This window comes from Parasteatoda tepidariorum, chromosome 10, assembly GCF_043381705.1.
Source record: "Parasteatoda tepidariorum isolate YZ-2023 chromosome 10, CAS_Ptep_4.0, whole genome shotgun sequence".
NCBI classification, from domain to species: Eukaryota; Metazoa; Arthropoda; class Arachnida; order Araneae; family Theridiidae; genus Parasteatoda; species Parasteatoda tepidariorum.
In genome coordinates this window covers 80,445,279-80,461,744 of record NC_092213.1, presented here as the reverse complement: position 1 = coordinate 80,461,744, position 16,466 = coordinate 80,445,279, and the positions used below count along the sequence as shown (strand labels likewise).

The window sequence follows — 16,466 nt, the reverse complement described above, 5'->3', positions numbered from 1 at the left end:
AAGGGCGTTGAAAGATTGAGTATTGTAACACGGAGCCAGTGGAGCGTGTTCCCAAATTGTTCATGCAGTTGATCGCATTCCCGTACATAAAGAGAGTTAAATTAGATTCAATCACAGAGGTTGACCTCCATCTCTCCATTTTTTCTTGCAAACAAACTGTGAGAGTGTAATAAAATGTTCTAATAATAAATATAACTTAACAGTTTTGGAATAAATTAAAAATAGATTTTACGCGAATGGGTCGAGCCATATGCAATTAGGAACTAAATGAAGTTTTCAAAAGCAATGAATCGAATTTGTTAAATTTAAAATTAAAATTTTTTTCGTTTGAAATATTAAAAAAGGAACCCACTATGATTAGGCTTCACACTGTAAAAAGTTTATATAAAAATATAAACAGGAAAATATCTGTTAAGTTACACAAATTATTATTTCAACGCACATAGCACAGGATAAAGCGTTCGCCTTCCAATAAGGTGACCCGGGTTCGAATCCCAGCGATGACTGGTCGATACGAATTCCTCACCCGGCTCGCACCGACCATTGTGCTGACGTAAAATATCCTCAGTGGTAGACGGATCATGGATTAGAGCCCCCTTGCCGTTAGGCTAACCGTGAGGGTTTTAGTGGCTTTCCTCTCCATGTAACGCAAATTCGGATTAGTTCCTTCAAAAAGTCTTCTACAAAGGCAAATTTATCCCAATACATGAACCAGGAGTTTCCTTGTCTTCTGGATTGGGTTCAAAATTACAAGGCCACGGAGTTGAAGATTAGTGTCAGTAAACCCCAAAAATGGGTCGGCTGTATAACGACGGTTATAAAATAAAATAAAATTTCTTACTCCTTTTTTCCTGTCTTTTTGCATAAATATCTCGTTTTTGATTTTCTGCTATTTTACAGGAAACTCCTGTTTCTCGCTCAAAAAAGATTTTAGAATGCATGAAAAATAACCCTGCAAAAACTGCGGTGTCATACCTATAAAAATGTGGTGCTTAAAAAAGCCAACTTTACTTTATCTTTACTAAATATAGAATCGATTGTGTACTTCAGGGGTGGCGAACCTTTATACACCAACGTGCCATTTTTTCTAAAAAATTGTTTAATGATGTCATAGACGTGCTGTCAAATAATTTTGACTTCGTGATTATTGGGAAAATAATAATACTAAATACTATCAACTCAAAACTATTTACAATGAAAAAAAAGAAAAAAAACATTTTGCAATGTCTCAGTTATAAGCGCAATTCAACTTAAAGTAACATCAGTGTGACTTCTGTTATTGCAGATTAGATGACAAATAACTTATATTAGGTTGTAAGATGTTAGTTTAAGCAAGACTGTTTTTTTTTTTTGTTATTTATTTATTGTTAGCTTGTTTTTTATGGTTATTAATTGCTTTNGATATAATTAACTATTGCCGATATTTAAACTGAGGCCGCTTTTGTGTTAGAAGCGTGTAATATAGATCTCTTTTGGGAGATAACATGGGCACCCAACAGCGAATATAAGATTCTTAAATTCAATCCTATAAACTCATAATTTTGAAATCTGCTCTGAATGCAGGAGAACTTCTGATTCAAGAATCGGGACAAATTTACCTTCTGTAAATGACTTCCATTTTAAAATTTTTGCGCTGCATTCGGAACAAACCTCTCACGATTAGCCCGGCAACGAAACACTAAGTGTAATTCAACTTAAAGTAACATCAGTGTGACTTCTGTTGCTGCAGATTAGATGACAAATAACTTATATTAGGTTGTAAGATGTTAGTTTAAGCAAGACTGTTGTTTTTTTTTGCTAGTTACTTATTGTTAACTTGTTTTTTATGGTTATTAAATGTTTTTTTAGTATTAATTGCTATTTTTTTTATTAATTGTTGTTTATTATTTTGTTTGTTTTTGTGAATTTTAATTTGATTGTTACATATGCTTTATAATGTAATAACATTTGTGTAATAACAATTCATAGTGCAATAACAATTGCGGTCGGTGGGGTGCCCAAAATATTGTGTCACGACGTGCCATAATTGGCACGCGTGCCATTGGTTCGCCATCCCTGGTGTACTTAATTACAAGCGTATATCGAGTTAAGCGTTCATAAACACTTTATAGGGTGTAATTAAGTCTAACCACCTATAATTGAGGTAACTTACACCAAGCTTGGATCTAATTATGAATATATTGTCGCCTATTTCGACGTTCGTTTGGAAACAGTCAAACGACAACAGCAGAATGCTAACGAACGAGGAAGGATCAGTTTGTTATTGCATCACACGCAGCTGAACAATCCACAAAAACAGAATTTAACTGTTATATAGTTTCTGACTAGATTATTAGACGTACTATAGGATTCTATGTAAAATCTTAATTGCCAGGTGATACTATACAGCTTTATTGTTTTCACGCGGTTTGCACTTGTTTACCTTCGTGTATCCTATTGGTTAATATTGCAATGTAATATGTTCAAAGTAAATACAAATAGGAAGAATCTTCTGAATAAAATACCTGAATAATAGATATTCTATATTTATATAATATTTCGTCTAATTTATCCAATAGTCTTATTTAGCCCCTTCCTTCTCGCTCCCGTGAAAATGACGGGGTGAGGTTTCGCCCTCTATTTCTTGCTCCCGTGATATTTCCTGGCTGGAATGTTCAGTAGTAACGCTCCCATAAGAATAAGACTAATTCATTTCTTTTGCCAGAAAAATATTTTATTTCTCATTTTACGCACCAGATGGCAGTACCAGGATATTTTTAAGGTAATTGTAGATAGTTAGTTTATTTTAAACTAGATGTCAGGACTAATCAAATAGCACTAATAAAAAAATAGGCACTTTTATGACCGTTTTCTTGAAAATTTACCAATCGTTAAGGGGTTAACCAATTGATACACGTAACGTAAACAAGTGCAAACTGGTTTCAGTCACGTAAAAACAATGCAGTATCACCTGATAATTAAGATTTTACATAGAATCTTATAGTGCGTTTAATAATTTGGCCAGAGACAGTAATTGCCATGCATGTTTTAAGTTGCGTAAGTTATGTTCACATTAAAAGATTTGCATAAATCTATCAATTGTATTAAATGAATTTATAATATTTAACTTGTGTTAGCTTCTGTTTTGTTCGGCATCGTTCGAATTCATATTATCTCTGTGCTCTGTACACATTTGATAATGAAATTAATTTTATTTAAAAATTAAAATTAATTAAAATAATTTATAATTCTTTCTTTTATAATTGTATCGATAAAATAAATTAGCTGATTCATGTGTATTATATCTAAATGTAACTATAGATTTTAGTGTTAAAGAATATCAAAACGTGGTGGCAGCCACTTTGCACTAAGTAGTGTAATAGAATATTCCTGGTGATTCCAAGAACCAAGAGTTATCTGTGGGGCTAACGAAAGTAGTTGCTACCATTGTTTGGTGACCCTAAAACATTTTTACAGTGTATGAATTATTCGATATATTCGGAAGCGATTCGGAACTCTCCCCTCTGCGTTCCGTGTCACACAACTTACCCAATCTGTATTAAGTGTTCATAAAAAACATTTGAAATAAGAAAACTCGTTTGCTTTTTTGAAAAAAAATTATTATCTAATAGAGACAATAAAGGTTAACATTGAAATTAGGAGCAGGGAAAGAAGTGTAACGCTATTGGTCGTGATATCCGACTTGCCGGAACAAGAGAAACTGCTATTGGTCAGTTTGACGATGGGCTTCTGATCGTGCACGGTTGTATTGCACCTCGTCTCCTTTGGAAGATTGACTACGTTCTGACCTTTTAAATGGAGCCAGTCTCTGAACCACAGAATATCGCAGTCACAATGATATGGGTTATCTGAAAAAATAGAAAGAATATATCACATTTTTGTTTGATACTTTTGCTATGAAAACGCCATTTATTATGATATACAATGGCTCAAAAACATAACGTAAACCAGAGAAGAAATTGTATCGATTTTGTGAGCACATAAGTGAGCATATTGTCCCTACTCAAAATTTCTGATGGTTTTCCATTGATGGACCAACATAATCTTGATGGTAACCATCAATCATTTCATTATATTTTTGATGGTAACCAACATAAGTAACCATCACCCCAAAAAAGGAATTCTAGGAGATTTTAGATGGTTCAACATATAAAAAAGCATTTTTTTTATGGTTTGTTCATGGTGAACGAACAGAAATTTCCATCATAGTTTCTTAGAAATCAAATGTTGGAACGATCATGAACCACCATCATCCCAGTGTAGGAATTTAGACTGATTTTTGATGGTCCAATATAAAAAAAAAAACAATTTTTTTTGATTTTATACTCCTGAGAATCAACAAGAATTCCCATTTAAATCGTCATAGAAATGTAGAGTTGAAACCATCATGAACCATTGTGAATCATCATGAATTGTTGGCTCATGAGAATCAAACTTCTCCTGATGGCTAACCATCATGGCATTAAAGTAACATTTTCCTTCCGACTGATTTATGATGGTCCAACATTAAAAAAAACTAATTTTGATGGTATATTCCTGATAATCAACAAGTATTCCCGTTAAAACATCATGGAAATGTATGGTTGGAACCATCATGGAGTGTTGCTCCATAAGAATCAAACCACTCTTGAGGCAAAACCATCATAGTATTAAAGTAGAATTTTCCATCATTCCATGATGGAAGTTTGTCGATATATCGAAAATCATGAAAGCATAGTGAAAAATGTTGGATGATGGTGACCATCAAATGATGCTGGACCATCATGAATCGCACTGAAACCAACATAAACCATCAAAATGTTTTGAGAGGACCATCAAGAATTTTGACTTCGGATAGGAAGCTCCAATTCCTGCTCGCTGAGCCCAATTGCTCACGGAATTGCTACCGCAGTCCCTTTCTGTGATCTAGCTTGCTCCACCCGTTGGGAGCTTTTTATTTATTATAGCACAGCTTTATATGCATGCTCTGTTACTCTTTTTAAGAAGTTGCTCTCAAAGTATGTAACATATGCATCCTCTGAAACCTTAGAATTGTCTTTTCTTTATCTGTTTAAATTCAATACTGTGAATAATCGATATGGGTGGTTGTTGATTTCCATCGTTGAATGTTGACAATCACATAGTTGACTTGGTAAATGTCCGAAAATTATACTATTTCTTATTAAGTGCACCTGCCCGGTACACATTTGCCCGAAATACCCTACATCAATGTTTTTGTAAGGTACAATGCCACTTCCCGGTATACATTTGCTCGGCATACCCTACACCAGTGTTTCCCAAAGTGTGGTAAGCGTACCCCCAGGGTTACGGGATCAGTTTAGCGGGGATACGCGTCCTTATGCGAAATATCTTGCAACAAACGAACATTTCAAAAACTTTTATTTAAAAATGAAGTTAGCCATGAAAATTAACAATTACGTATTTTTCTATTGGCTATTTTTTTTGCAGAATAACAGTTAATAATTACTGGTATCAACAGCCAGTTGTGATTTTTAACTTTAGATCATTTTTTTTATAGTAAGAGATACATTCATTTTTTTTATTAGTGGTACACAGCGTTGCGAAAAATTTAGAAAAGGTACACAAAAGTCAAAAGTTTGGCAAACACTGCCCTACACTGATGTTTTTTTAAGGTTCAGTGCCAGTGCCACTGTATGCATATAACTGGGACTCCAAACACTTATATTTCTTCTAATCTATCCTCAGCAAATATTAAATTACCGAATAAATATAATATCGACGAATAAATTAATATCAAATCGGGTGTAACAAATATTTCGGACATTCACCAAAGCGACTATGTGATTGTTGACATTCACCGGAAGTCGACATTCTTTTGATTTCGGTTGTTCACGTTAACATATACACTGTAATTTGATTTGTATACAATTAACTAATCCTTGAAAATTATACTTTAAAAAAATAATTTACAAAATTTCCGTCTGTACGCAATTATAATTTTCAATGTTTGGAAATGCAGCAGTTTTAGGTCCTTTATTCTCTAACAAGCTTTAATGTAACATACACAAATAGAAAATTATTATGCGACCTCTTAAAATTAATTAAGCATAATAAAAGCAAAAATGTATATCATTTTAATTAAATTGAATGGTTCGCATTTAAACTATCATTTCTGCCCACCTTACAGCTCAGCCTATTTCAGCTTTTACTGGACCACGCAAAAAGTATCTAAAAGGAATAGATTATAATTTAATTTGAAATTATTTATAAATGCTCACTCGTTTGACTCTGTCTCTTTGTCACCCAATTAAAAAAAACTGCTTATATTTATATACTCATTAGTGCTTTATATATCTTGAAGTCCCTGCTCAGTAACTCGGTGATTGTTTCTATTTGTTGTTTTTCTGCGATTAAAAAAAAAAGATTTTGTTTATAAAATATTTAATTTTAATAATTATTACGAAAGCACATTTTGTTAAAGCATCAGTGTTTGGATTACCGGCTATATGCATACCGGGCTGTAACACTTGACCTTAAAAAACATTGATGTATGGCATATCGGGCAAATGTATACCAGGCAGTGTCACTTAACTAGACCTAATATATATTTTGTGCATTTACCGAAGTGACTATGTGATTGTCAACATTCACCGGTGGAAGTAAACCACCAATTTCGATCATTCACAGTAACATATAAATTTAATAAACTGAGCGATTACTTGAATTTGAAAAATTATAATCAAATGTACTTGAAAAAAATTGTTAAAAACTAAATTATAAGAAGAAATAGAATTTTACTTGCTAACAAACAATAACGATAAACTTATATCATATTGAATCAGTTTGAATTAGAAACAGTTTTTTTTCTTCCTTTTAGTAGTTATATTTTGAAAAATTCCGTTACAGATGTCAAGTTTCTTGTCTAAAACCATCTCTCTGATGTTTTTGTTACATTGATTCATTATTTTTTTTTCTTATTTTAGACATTAAGTCTCTCACACGCTTATGAAAGTTCGCCAGAGTTTACAATGGGTAAATAATTATTCAGAGAAGAAGAATAAATAAATAAATAAAGCAAAATCCTCGAAAACTGTAGTTAAAATAGTAATAACGTTTGAACAAGTTGAAATTAGGTAGTACTTCCATTTCAAGAAGATCACGGATACCCTGACATGTGACTTATGATAATATAAGCTGAAATGGCGTGTTAAAGTTGAGCTAACTTTCTCTACATAAGTTAGAATGTTAATTAACGCGATATTAATTGAATACAGCGCTGTATCGCACATCGAATTTGTAGAAATGTAATTCCTTCCCGTCTACGTTTCTTTACTTAACTTATTATTTGTTCAAGTATTTTATTGTAACTGTAATATATATATATATGTTTTGTGTACCTAGAAATTCCGAGGCATAATTAAATTTATTATGTTCTACAGGGCTTCGTACCTGTCGAAGTGCTAAGTTAGAAATATATAGTGAAAGAATTAAAATCTTTGTGAAAAAATATATAATGCGTCACTTAAGAGAGTTGATGCTTGATGGGCATGGTTTACTCGAAATAGATAGGAAGGAGTAGTTGCTAACGTAAACAAATGCCATGCTTCAACAACCAATCAGGATCGAGATACCCACATTACGTCATTTGCAGGTATCGTATTTCACAGTAAAATATTGCGTTAAGCTCATAAATGGAAATGGCTCTTTTAGAATGTCAAATTTTAGTTCTGTAATTACACATTTCTATGGTTCACAGAATATTATTTTACTTTAAATTTTAAAGTTAATAACAAATGAACTAATAATTGTATGTTATTTTTTTTGTACATTTCTCTAAACACCTTCGTACTTTCAAGTCTTATTGTTTTTGCATAGTAAAATAAAATGTAACGTACAACAAAAAAGTGTGAAAAGTTGTGAAAAAACAACAAGATAAAATTGCAATAATTTTACAATAACTTGAATTTTCAAAACAAGCTTGTGAAGTTCTTAAACAAATATAGTCCTTTCAGCGTGTCAAATTTCAATTGTATTCCTGCTTTATACTTTTCACGACAAGTTGTTTAACAGTTTATAATTCTCGAATTATTTATTGAACGAATTTTTTTTCCTCCATTTTGTCGTATTCCCTGCACGTTTTTATACACCTTTATAATTTCAAGTTCCTAACTCATAAAATATTTTTGCAGCAAAAATACTTTAAACATTAACGCCAAAAACAGCAGCGGGGCTTGCAATTATTTTAATAGTTATTTAAAATATTTCATTATTTAAATTATTAATTATTTGAAATAATTTTTACTGACTTTAAAAATTTATTTATATTTCAAACATTTATTTAAATATTATGGATGTTGTCATCCGCCATTAAGGCAAAGGGGGTGCGATTGTTCTTATTTTCCAGTAGCGCCATCTATGGCCAAGAAATCGACTTTTGCCACACACATACGTCACTCCCGTTTTATAGGGAAGATCCATTCACACATCCTTTCATTCATCCACAGATCGTAATTTTCACCTGAACCAGAGAGCGATCGATCTCCAATTCAGTACCCCCAGAGGTATAATTTGTTATGGGAACATGGAAGGCTTTGTGACCCGACACATTTAACGTGCACCAGTCACCATTTACTGCAATCTTCAGTCAACTGGATTCGAACTCCTATTCTCACGAACGCGAGGTGAGCGCCCTACCAACCAGGCTATCCCGGTCCCAAAATAGTTGGTTAAAAAACTTTAATAGTTGGCGTGTGTGCAGGAAAGCAAACAACGAAAAGGATAGAATCAGAACTCATTTTTTTAGAACGACTCAGAACTTTAATTACATTTTCTTTTCACGAACAGAAAAGAATGAAAACCAAGCATCTTTCTTTTTAAGAAGTTAGTGTGTAGGGGGGTCAAAGTAAAAAGATAAGAAAGAGCGTTGATCACTGTGAAGAGGAGGAAGATGTTGTTTGCTTTTTAGAATGTCCGGTTAAGATTCTACAGGATGCCGTTAAAGATAAACCGAACGTCGCCAGCGATCAACTCCTTTATGATGATGATCCCGAGCTTATGTCCACAAAATTCCACGGCTTTAGTGGACTTTACGTGTCTCTCATTTACTAGAAGAAAAAGAACATTCCAAACAAAACAAAAAAAAGGGAGATAGAGGTCATAGCAAAGAATGGAAGTGGGCACGTTCCATTTCAACCTTCCTGACTTTCGACATTGTCGTAAATATCAACCCTATCTCACAATTATTTTTTTTATTTGGGGCCTTAAATTTTTAAATATCCTTTCTTTGATGTCAACGATTTGGACCAATCACTGAACGTTGATCAACAAAAAGAATTACAGTGAAATGTTTATATCAGAAAAGATCGAAAGCGAGTAAAATGGATTAAAAAAAAAGTCTGATAAAAGTTTACGATAATACAAAGAATTGAACGATTAAAGAACTAGAACTCAAAGAACTAACCAGGACATCTTGGACTGGGATCCATGAGACACCGAAGGATGAAAAAAATAATAAGAAAAATAATCTAACAGGATTTTCTGACCAATCTTTGTGTTTTTGAACTCTTTAGGCGGCTGCCGCTTATGTCCCTGCCGACTGCCTATTTAATTCTTGAGGGTAGTGGTAGACCCATGTCTCATCCTTTATTACATACAATTGTAAAGAGCCACTTTGTTTGACTACTCCATAACATCTCCAAATCTATCTATATTATATAAAACACTAATACGTACGTATGTATGTATGTATGTATCAATAAAACCGATGATATTTCTTTTCTCGCGCTGGCAACAGTTTTCATTTTTAATTGATTGGATTCGGCGCGCAAGAGCACGTAGTGAGCAACCAGATAACAATAACCAGAGTGAGCATTATCAGGTTGTTCAATTCAGATTCATGCACTAAAAACATGACAATATTTAATTTAAACTCAATTAGGAATTAATTAATTAATTGAAGTGAGAATGCTTTAAAAGGCCGCTGTTGAATTGATATTTTTCTACTGGGAGCTACCTAAACGTCTAAAAAACGTTTAAGTGTTTGTATTGAATGCATTGAATTTTTTTATATTTCGCGTTTATTTATGCATTGAATTTTCACGCTTTAAAATGCAGAATATTAGTGAAGCAATATTTGATAATTTATTTTGCTAATATGTTTCTTATTTAGCTAATGTTTTGATTTTTTCACCATGTACAATCTAAATAGCTAATATACTTTTTTAAAAGCCAATAAGAACATTGGTAGAATTCTTCTACATAAGTACAATACTATGTCTTTGATGATAAAATACTATGTCTTTGATGATAATATATTATGTCTTTGTGCTAGAACATTGTGTTCATTGGCGAGCGAGCGCAGCGAGCCATGGTTCACGGCGTGAACCACATAGGATTGCGTAGCAATTCTCGGGGGTTGGCGAGCGTTAGCGAGCAGGGGGCGGAGCCTCCTAGTATTATATAAAACGCTAATACGTACGTATGTATGTATGTATCAATAAAACCGATGATATTTCTTTTCTCGCGCTGGCAACAGTTTTCATTTTTAATTGATTGGATTCGGCGCGCAAGAGCACGTAGTGAGCAACCAGATAACAATAACCAGAGTGAGCATTATCAGGTTGTTCAATTCAGATTCATGCACTAAAAACATGACAATATTTAATTTAAACTCAATTAGGAATTAATTAATTAATTGAAGTGAGAATGCTTTAAAAGGCCGCTGTTGAATTGATATTTTTCTACTGGGAGCTACCTAAACGTCTAAAAAACGTTTAAGTGTTTGTATTGAATGCATTGAATTTTTTTATATTTCGCGTTTATTTATGCATTGAATTTTCACGCTTTAAAATGCAGAATATTAGTGAAGCAATATTTGATAATTTATTTTGCTAATATGTTTCTTATTTAGCTAATGTTTTGATTTTTTCACCATGTACAATCTAAATAGCTAATATACTTTTTTAAAAGCCAATAAGAACATTGGTAGAATTCTTCTACATAAGTACAATACTATGTCTTTGATGATAAAATACTATGTCTTTGATGATAATATATTATTTCTTTGATGATAATATATTATGTCTTTGTGCTAGAACATTGTGTTCATTGGCGAGCGAGCGCAGCGAGCCATGGTTCACAGCGTTAACCACATAGGATTGCGTAGCAATTCTCGAGGTTTGGCGAGTGCTAGCGAGCAGGAGGCGGAGCCTCCTAGTATTACTTTAAGTCATCAACACACAGTTGGTTTCCTTCAACAGTGAGAAAACAGGGCACCGTCTGGAAAACCATCTTATTCCATATACAAAATTTCATACAAAATACTGCTTCCTTTTTTTCTTAATTAACTCTACAGCCCCTTTGTGAGACAAACCCTTCTTTAGAATCATTTCTCCATCAGCTCCCTTCCTCACCAGGGTGTTTCAGTTGTTTCCTAATGCGTTAGCCTCATTCATTCAGCGATCCTACTTTTGTCTGGGCCTACCTCTAGTTCAATTTCTAATCGGTTGAATATTACAATTTTTTGGATGTTAAAGAGAATGTCCGGTCAGTGTGCTGGTGGGTGACCACTTGGATCAGTCTGCGTAGGGGCCGAGGGTATGCGGTACAGGTCCTCGTTAAACTGTTCAACCGTAAAGTGCTCGACTTCGCGTGCTGGTCGTCAGGCTACCGAAGCTGGGGCGCCATCCCCTCTGCAGAGGATCAAAATCGTGATGTCATGTCTTCGGATCATCCTCAGGGATGTTTCCCAGACCGTCGCAAATAGCCCATAGTGTAGCTCTAGTGCGACGTCAATGAACTACAACAACATCAATATCTCCGGCAACTTTAATTTACGGCTGTGAAAAACTATATTGATGTGGAGTCCCGAGCTTAGAGTATTATCGGTGTTCTTACGACCTGGTTTAAAGCTAAACTAAACTCAGTGGCGCGACAGCCCATAGAGGGCCAAGGCCTACAGTGCACATCTCAGTTTTCTTCACCTTGGGCTCTGAGGTGCAGGATCAAATGTTCCGGTTGAGTGGTCAGAGAAACGCGGAACCCCCAGTGTTTAGTCCCCAAGCATGCTCGGTACTCATTTTATCGACCCACTGAAGAGATGAAAGGCTGAGTCAACTTTGTCCGGCCCGAGGATCGAACCCAGGACCAGTGGTACGAAAGCGCGAAGAGCTACCAATCAGACATCGGGCCTCACGACCTGGCTTAAACTCAGCAAAAAAAATGGTCGATTCCTCACGTTGTTGCTGAGCTTTAACAGTATTTTTGTCTATTAAAAATCTCTTTGACAAACACACAAAACTCACATTAAACATTGTACTTCCTCCCATAATTTTGATTCGATTTTTAAAACGATTTTAAAACTTTCAGAACAACTTCGAAAAATATAATTTTATATTTTACACTACATCGTTTTGAGCAGCAAATTTATTCAAACAATAGGAATCACATTTTAAGATGAAAAAAATTTAGCCAAAGTTAATACACTGTAAAAATTTTAGGGTACCTTAAACACCGAAAATGGAGGCACCTACTTCACTCTATAGTGATGGAATGAAACATCACACATAACTAATTCTTGATTCTTGGTGCTTATCACTACACCAAAAGAATGTTCTTTTACACTACTGCCGCCATTTTTCGTATTCATATATAATTCTAAAATTCATTATTATACAGGATGCGTAGCCAAATCTTTGAATCAAAAATAAGCACTTTTTATAAACTTTTCAAGCACTTTACAAAAATTTTCAAGCACTCAAAAATTCATATTGAATCAATGATATTATTGAAAAACAAAAACTTTTTATGAACAGTTTTAGCATTAAAAAAAACTAAAAAAGAAACGGACGTAAATCGAAACCAGCAGTACTTTCCCACATCACCGAGTGAATTCAACTTGACTCTGAACTCAGAACAAAAGTACCCTTACCCCCTACATCAAAAAAAGTGTTAGAAGTAAAATAAAATAAACAAGAATAAAATTATAAATTAAAAAGAAAAACATTTAATAAGGATCTGACTCTATCCGAATTGGAGCACTCGGGTTTCAGTTTCGAGTGTGCGCGCATGCGCAAGTCATAACGTGGGTACGACATGAAGTCCGTGTGAATGATTACGTAGCAAACACCCTATTTTTCGTGAAATGCAGGGGATCCGCCAGATATTACTGAAGGAAAAAAATTATTCGTGAAAAAAAGCACTTTTTAAAAACGCCAGCTGAAAAAAGCACCTTTAAAAGCTTTCAAAAAACGAAATCTAATAAAAAGCACCTTTAAGTACTTTTTACGAACGCTACGCACCCTGTTATAGTATGATAAGATACAGTTAAGAGTCAAAAGAGTTATTTTTACGATACAAAACAAAGTAAGAATCATCCATCCAAATCAAACAAAAGCGTGGCACAAGGAGAATCGTAACATGAATTCGAATTAGGCTTAACAAAATCGAAGAGTAAAAAGTATAATTTATACTATCATATAAAGTACACTATCATATAAAGTACACTATCATACAAAGTACACTATCATATAAATTATACTATCCTATAAATTATGCTTTATAAAGTCATTTAATGCAGTTTATAATGATTATTTCAATTTATAAAGATCGAATTAGGCTTAACAAACCCGAAGCGCAAAAAGTATAATTTATACTATCATATGAAGTATATTATCATATAATTTATACTATCATATGATTTATACTATCATATAAATTATACTATAATGTCATTCGTATATATAATGTCATATACTATAATGTCAAGTTCAAAAAGATTTAAAAATTAAAATATTAATTATTCCTATTACACTACTAATATATTAATGCATATTTTGTCGGCGAACTTTGGTTTCCGTAAATGAAAAGTATCAGTAAAGAGAACAACATACTCCCGCCAACTCGAACTGAATAGAAAACAAATGACGGATGATATCTAAAAAGCACCATTGGTGTTTTTAAAAGGGAAAATAGTTCAAATTTGGTGCGAATGAGCGTGGGATTAGTGTAAACATTTCCCGCTTTAAAGAATACGATTTAAATGTGCTTGATTTGGTATTAACCTGAAATAAAGTGTTTTTTCGGACAATTATTTAAATTGTTGAACATCAGATTCGAAGTGATATTGCACCATACATTTTTTAGTGCTGAAATGAAGGCCCCCATGAGAGGTTGAATACAAAATTAAATACTTCATTTTGATGAAAAGTCATTTTATTCGCTCTTTCGTCTTTTTTTTAAAAACATCCTTATTTAGTGAAGCTTTAAAGTCACCCAAAAGGAAAATGAAACATCGAAAAAACATCGCTTTCTATTTTCCAATATTTACCGCCAATTTCTTTCTTAAATTCCGAAATAGCAAGAAATATTTGGGAATTGAATGGGAGACTATTGTCTCGAGCACTGCTTAAGAACTCAATATATTTAATGAAGAAACGAAAACTAAATAAAAGAGATGAAATACGCCCTGGGGAAAAAGCAAACGAAGAAATCGACATTTTTTTTTTTATAGTTATAGTGATGTGGTTTGATTGCAGCCTCGCCATAGCCTGTAACCTAAGACGTTTTTTGTGATGTCCCATTCATTCAAAACCCGGGTTTCGATGTTGAAATTTTGAGGAAAAGAATATAATGATTCCGAAGAAAAAGTGTTTTCTTCCATTAAGAAAAAGTTTATTTTATTACTTCTGCAGAATTTCTTCTTTCTTTATGACCACTGCAGAGTGGTGTCTCTTTCTAATGATCTTGCTTTTAATATGTCACGATCTGCAGAATGAAGAGGGGGGGGGTATGTCGCTGACATTTTTATTGTAGGCTGCAATTCGAAGCGCTTTCGCTATGAAAAATAAAATAAAATACACTCTGGGTACCTTAAAGCTTCTAATAGAACTTAAATTTTATACTTGTATAAATTATTAAGGTTTGAAGAATTTATTGACTATTAATAAACAAAAATTATATGAGTACTTTATAAACTTGTTTTATGAGTAAGGAACAAATTAATTTTTTTTAATTATCACATAGGCACGCAGCGGTCAATATTTTTGGGGGGTATGAAATTAAATTACACAGTCACAATAGTTTTTTAAATTTTACACATAAGAAGCAAACATTTTTAAATGTGCTAAACACCGGTAAAAAGATTAATTTTTCTTTCTTGCTTTTTACTTTAAATTGATAATAACTCAGAGATGGAGGTTTTTTTTTTTTAATATTTCAAAATCATTGAAAGAACATATAACAATAGTCCCCCCCCCACAATCAACGACTTAGTCCTTGCATCAGAAAGGTCCTGGGTTCGAATCCCGGGCAAGGCATGGATGTTTCATTCTCTCTCTGTGTGTTCCATGTCCTTTCTCCTTTCTGTGTGAATGTGAACCGCCCTATAAACGGGTTGTGGTTGTGTGAATGGCGTAAGTAGAAGTCGAATTCCTGGCCATCGATGGCGCCACTGAAAAATAAGAAAAATCGCACCCCCACTGCCTAAACAGGCATACAACAAGTTCACTTATTCAATTTAAAGGTTGCATTAAAGACGAAATGCAAAATGTTTTTTACACCGTACATATTAATGCTTCCGAAAACTCCAATGAAGGTAAGTTTGGATTTCATCTAATTGTCTACAATCGATACCAAGTGGGAGGGGGGGTTGCTACTGTATTTAATGCTGTTTTTCAACTGCTGAAAATAAAGTTCGCTGTTATAAATATGCATGTACAGTCCTTGGCCAAATTACTCGACGCACTATAAGATTCTACGCAAAATCTTAAATATCAGGTGATACTATACAGCTTTATTGCTTTTACGCGGTTTGCACTTGTTTACGTTACGTCTATCAATTGGCTAACATAGTAATGCAATACGTTAAAAATAAATACAAATAGGAAGTATATAAAAAATCTCCTGCATAAAAACCCATTACATGTAGGTTTAAATAAAAAAGTATAGCCTATAAATTCTTGCAAATCATGTAATTTAAAAAAAAAAAAACACAGTGCGTCTCATAATTTGGTCTAATTATTATAATATATATTTATATNTTTATACTATAGCACATTTCTAATAGGTTTAACGAATGACATGTCATTTATTTGAATTCAAATTTATTTTAATGACTTAGTATTTACTAAAAAGATGTAATTTTTTTTTTTAAGAAAAAGTTGTTATATGGATTTGAATGATTGTTTTGAATTCTTAGAATTTTAAGCATTTGCAATGTACCTAAGATAGTAGCGAGCGAAGCGAGCTTGGTTTGCGAAGCAATTTTCGGGGGTCGGCTAGCGTTAGCGAGCAGGGGGTGCAGACCACTAGTACTAATATAATACCTGATGTAATAAATATTCTATTTTTATATAATATAACGTCTAATTTATCCTATCGTTGAATTTATATTCTATATGGTCTAATTCAACCCATTGATACACGAAGGTAAACAAGTGCAAACCGGTTTGAGTCGCGTAAAAACAATATAGTGTCACCTGATAATTAAGATTTTACATAGAATCTTA

General features: G+C 33.4%; 1 protein-coding gene across 1 annotated transcript in view; it reads right to left on the bottom strand.

Annotated features, from left to right (window-relative positions):
- Nucleotides 1-1,701: 1,701 nt before the first annotated feature.
- Nucleotides 1,702-16,466, bottom strand: part of LOC122268729 (leucine-rich repeat-containing protein let-4-like) — a 212,284-nt gene continuing 197,519 nt past the window's right edge. The window contains exon 6 of the mRNA XM_043038834.2: nt 1,702-3,848. Coding sequence (XP_042894768.2) covers nt 3,601-3,848 — 248 coding nt within the window. The 3' untranslated portion in view covers nt 1,702-3,600. The remainder of the gene's footprint in view (nt 3,849-16,466) is intronic.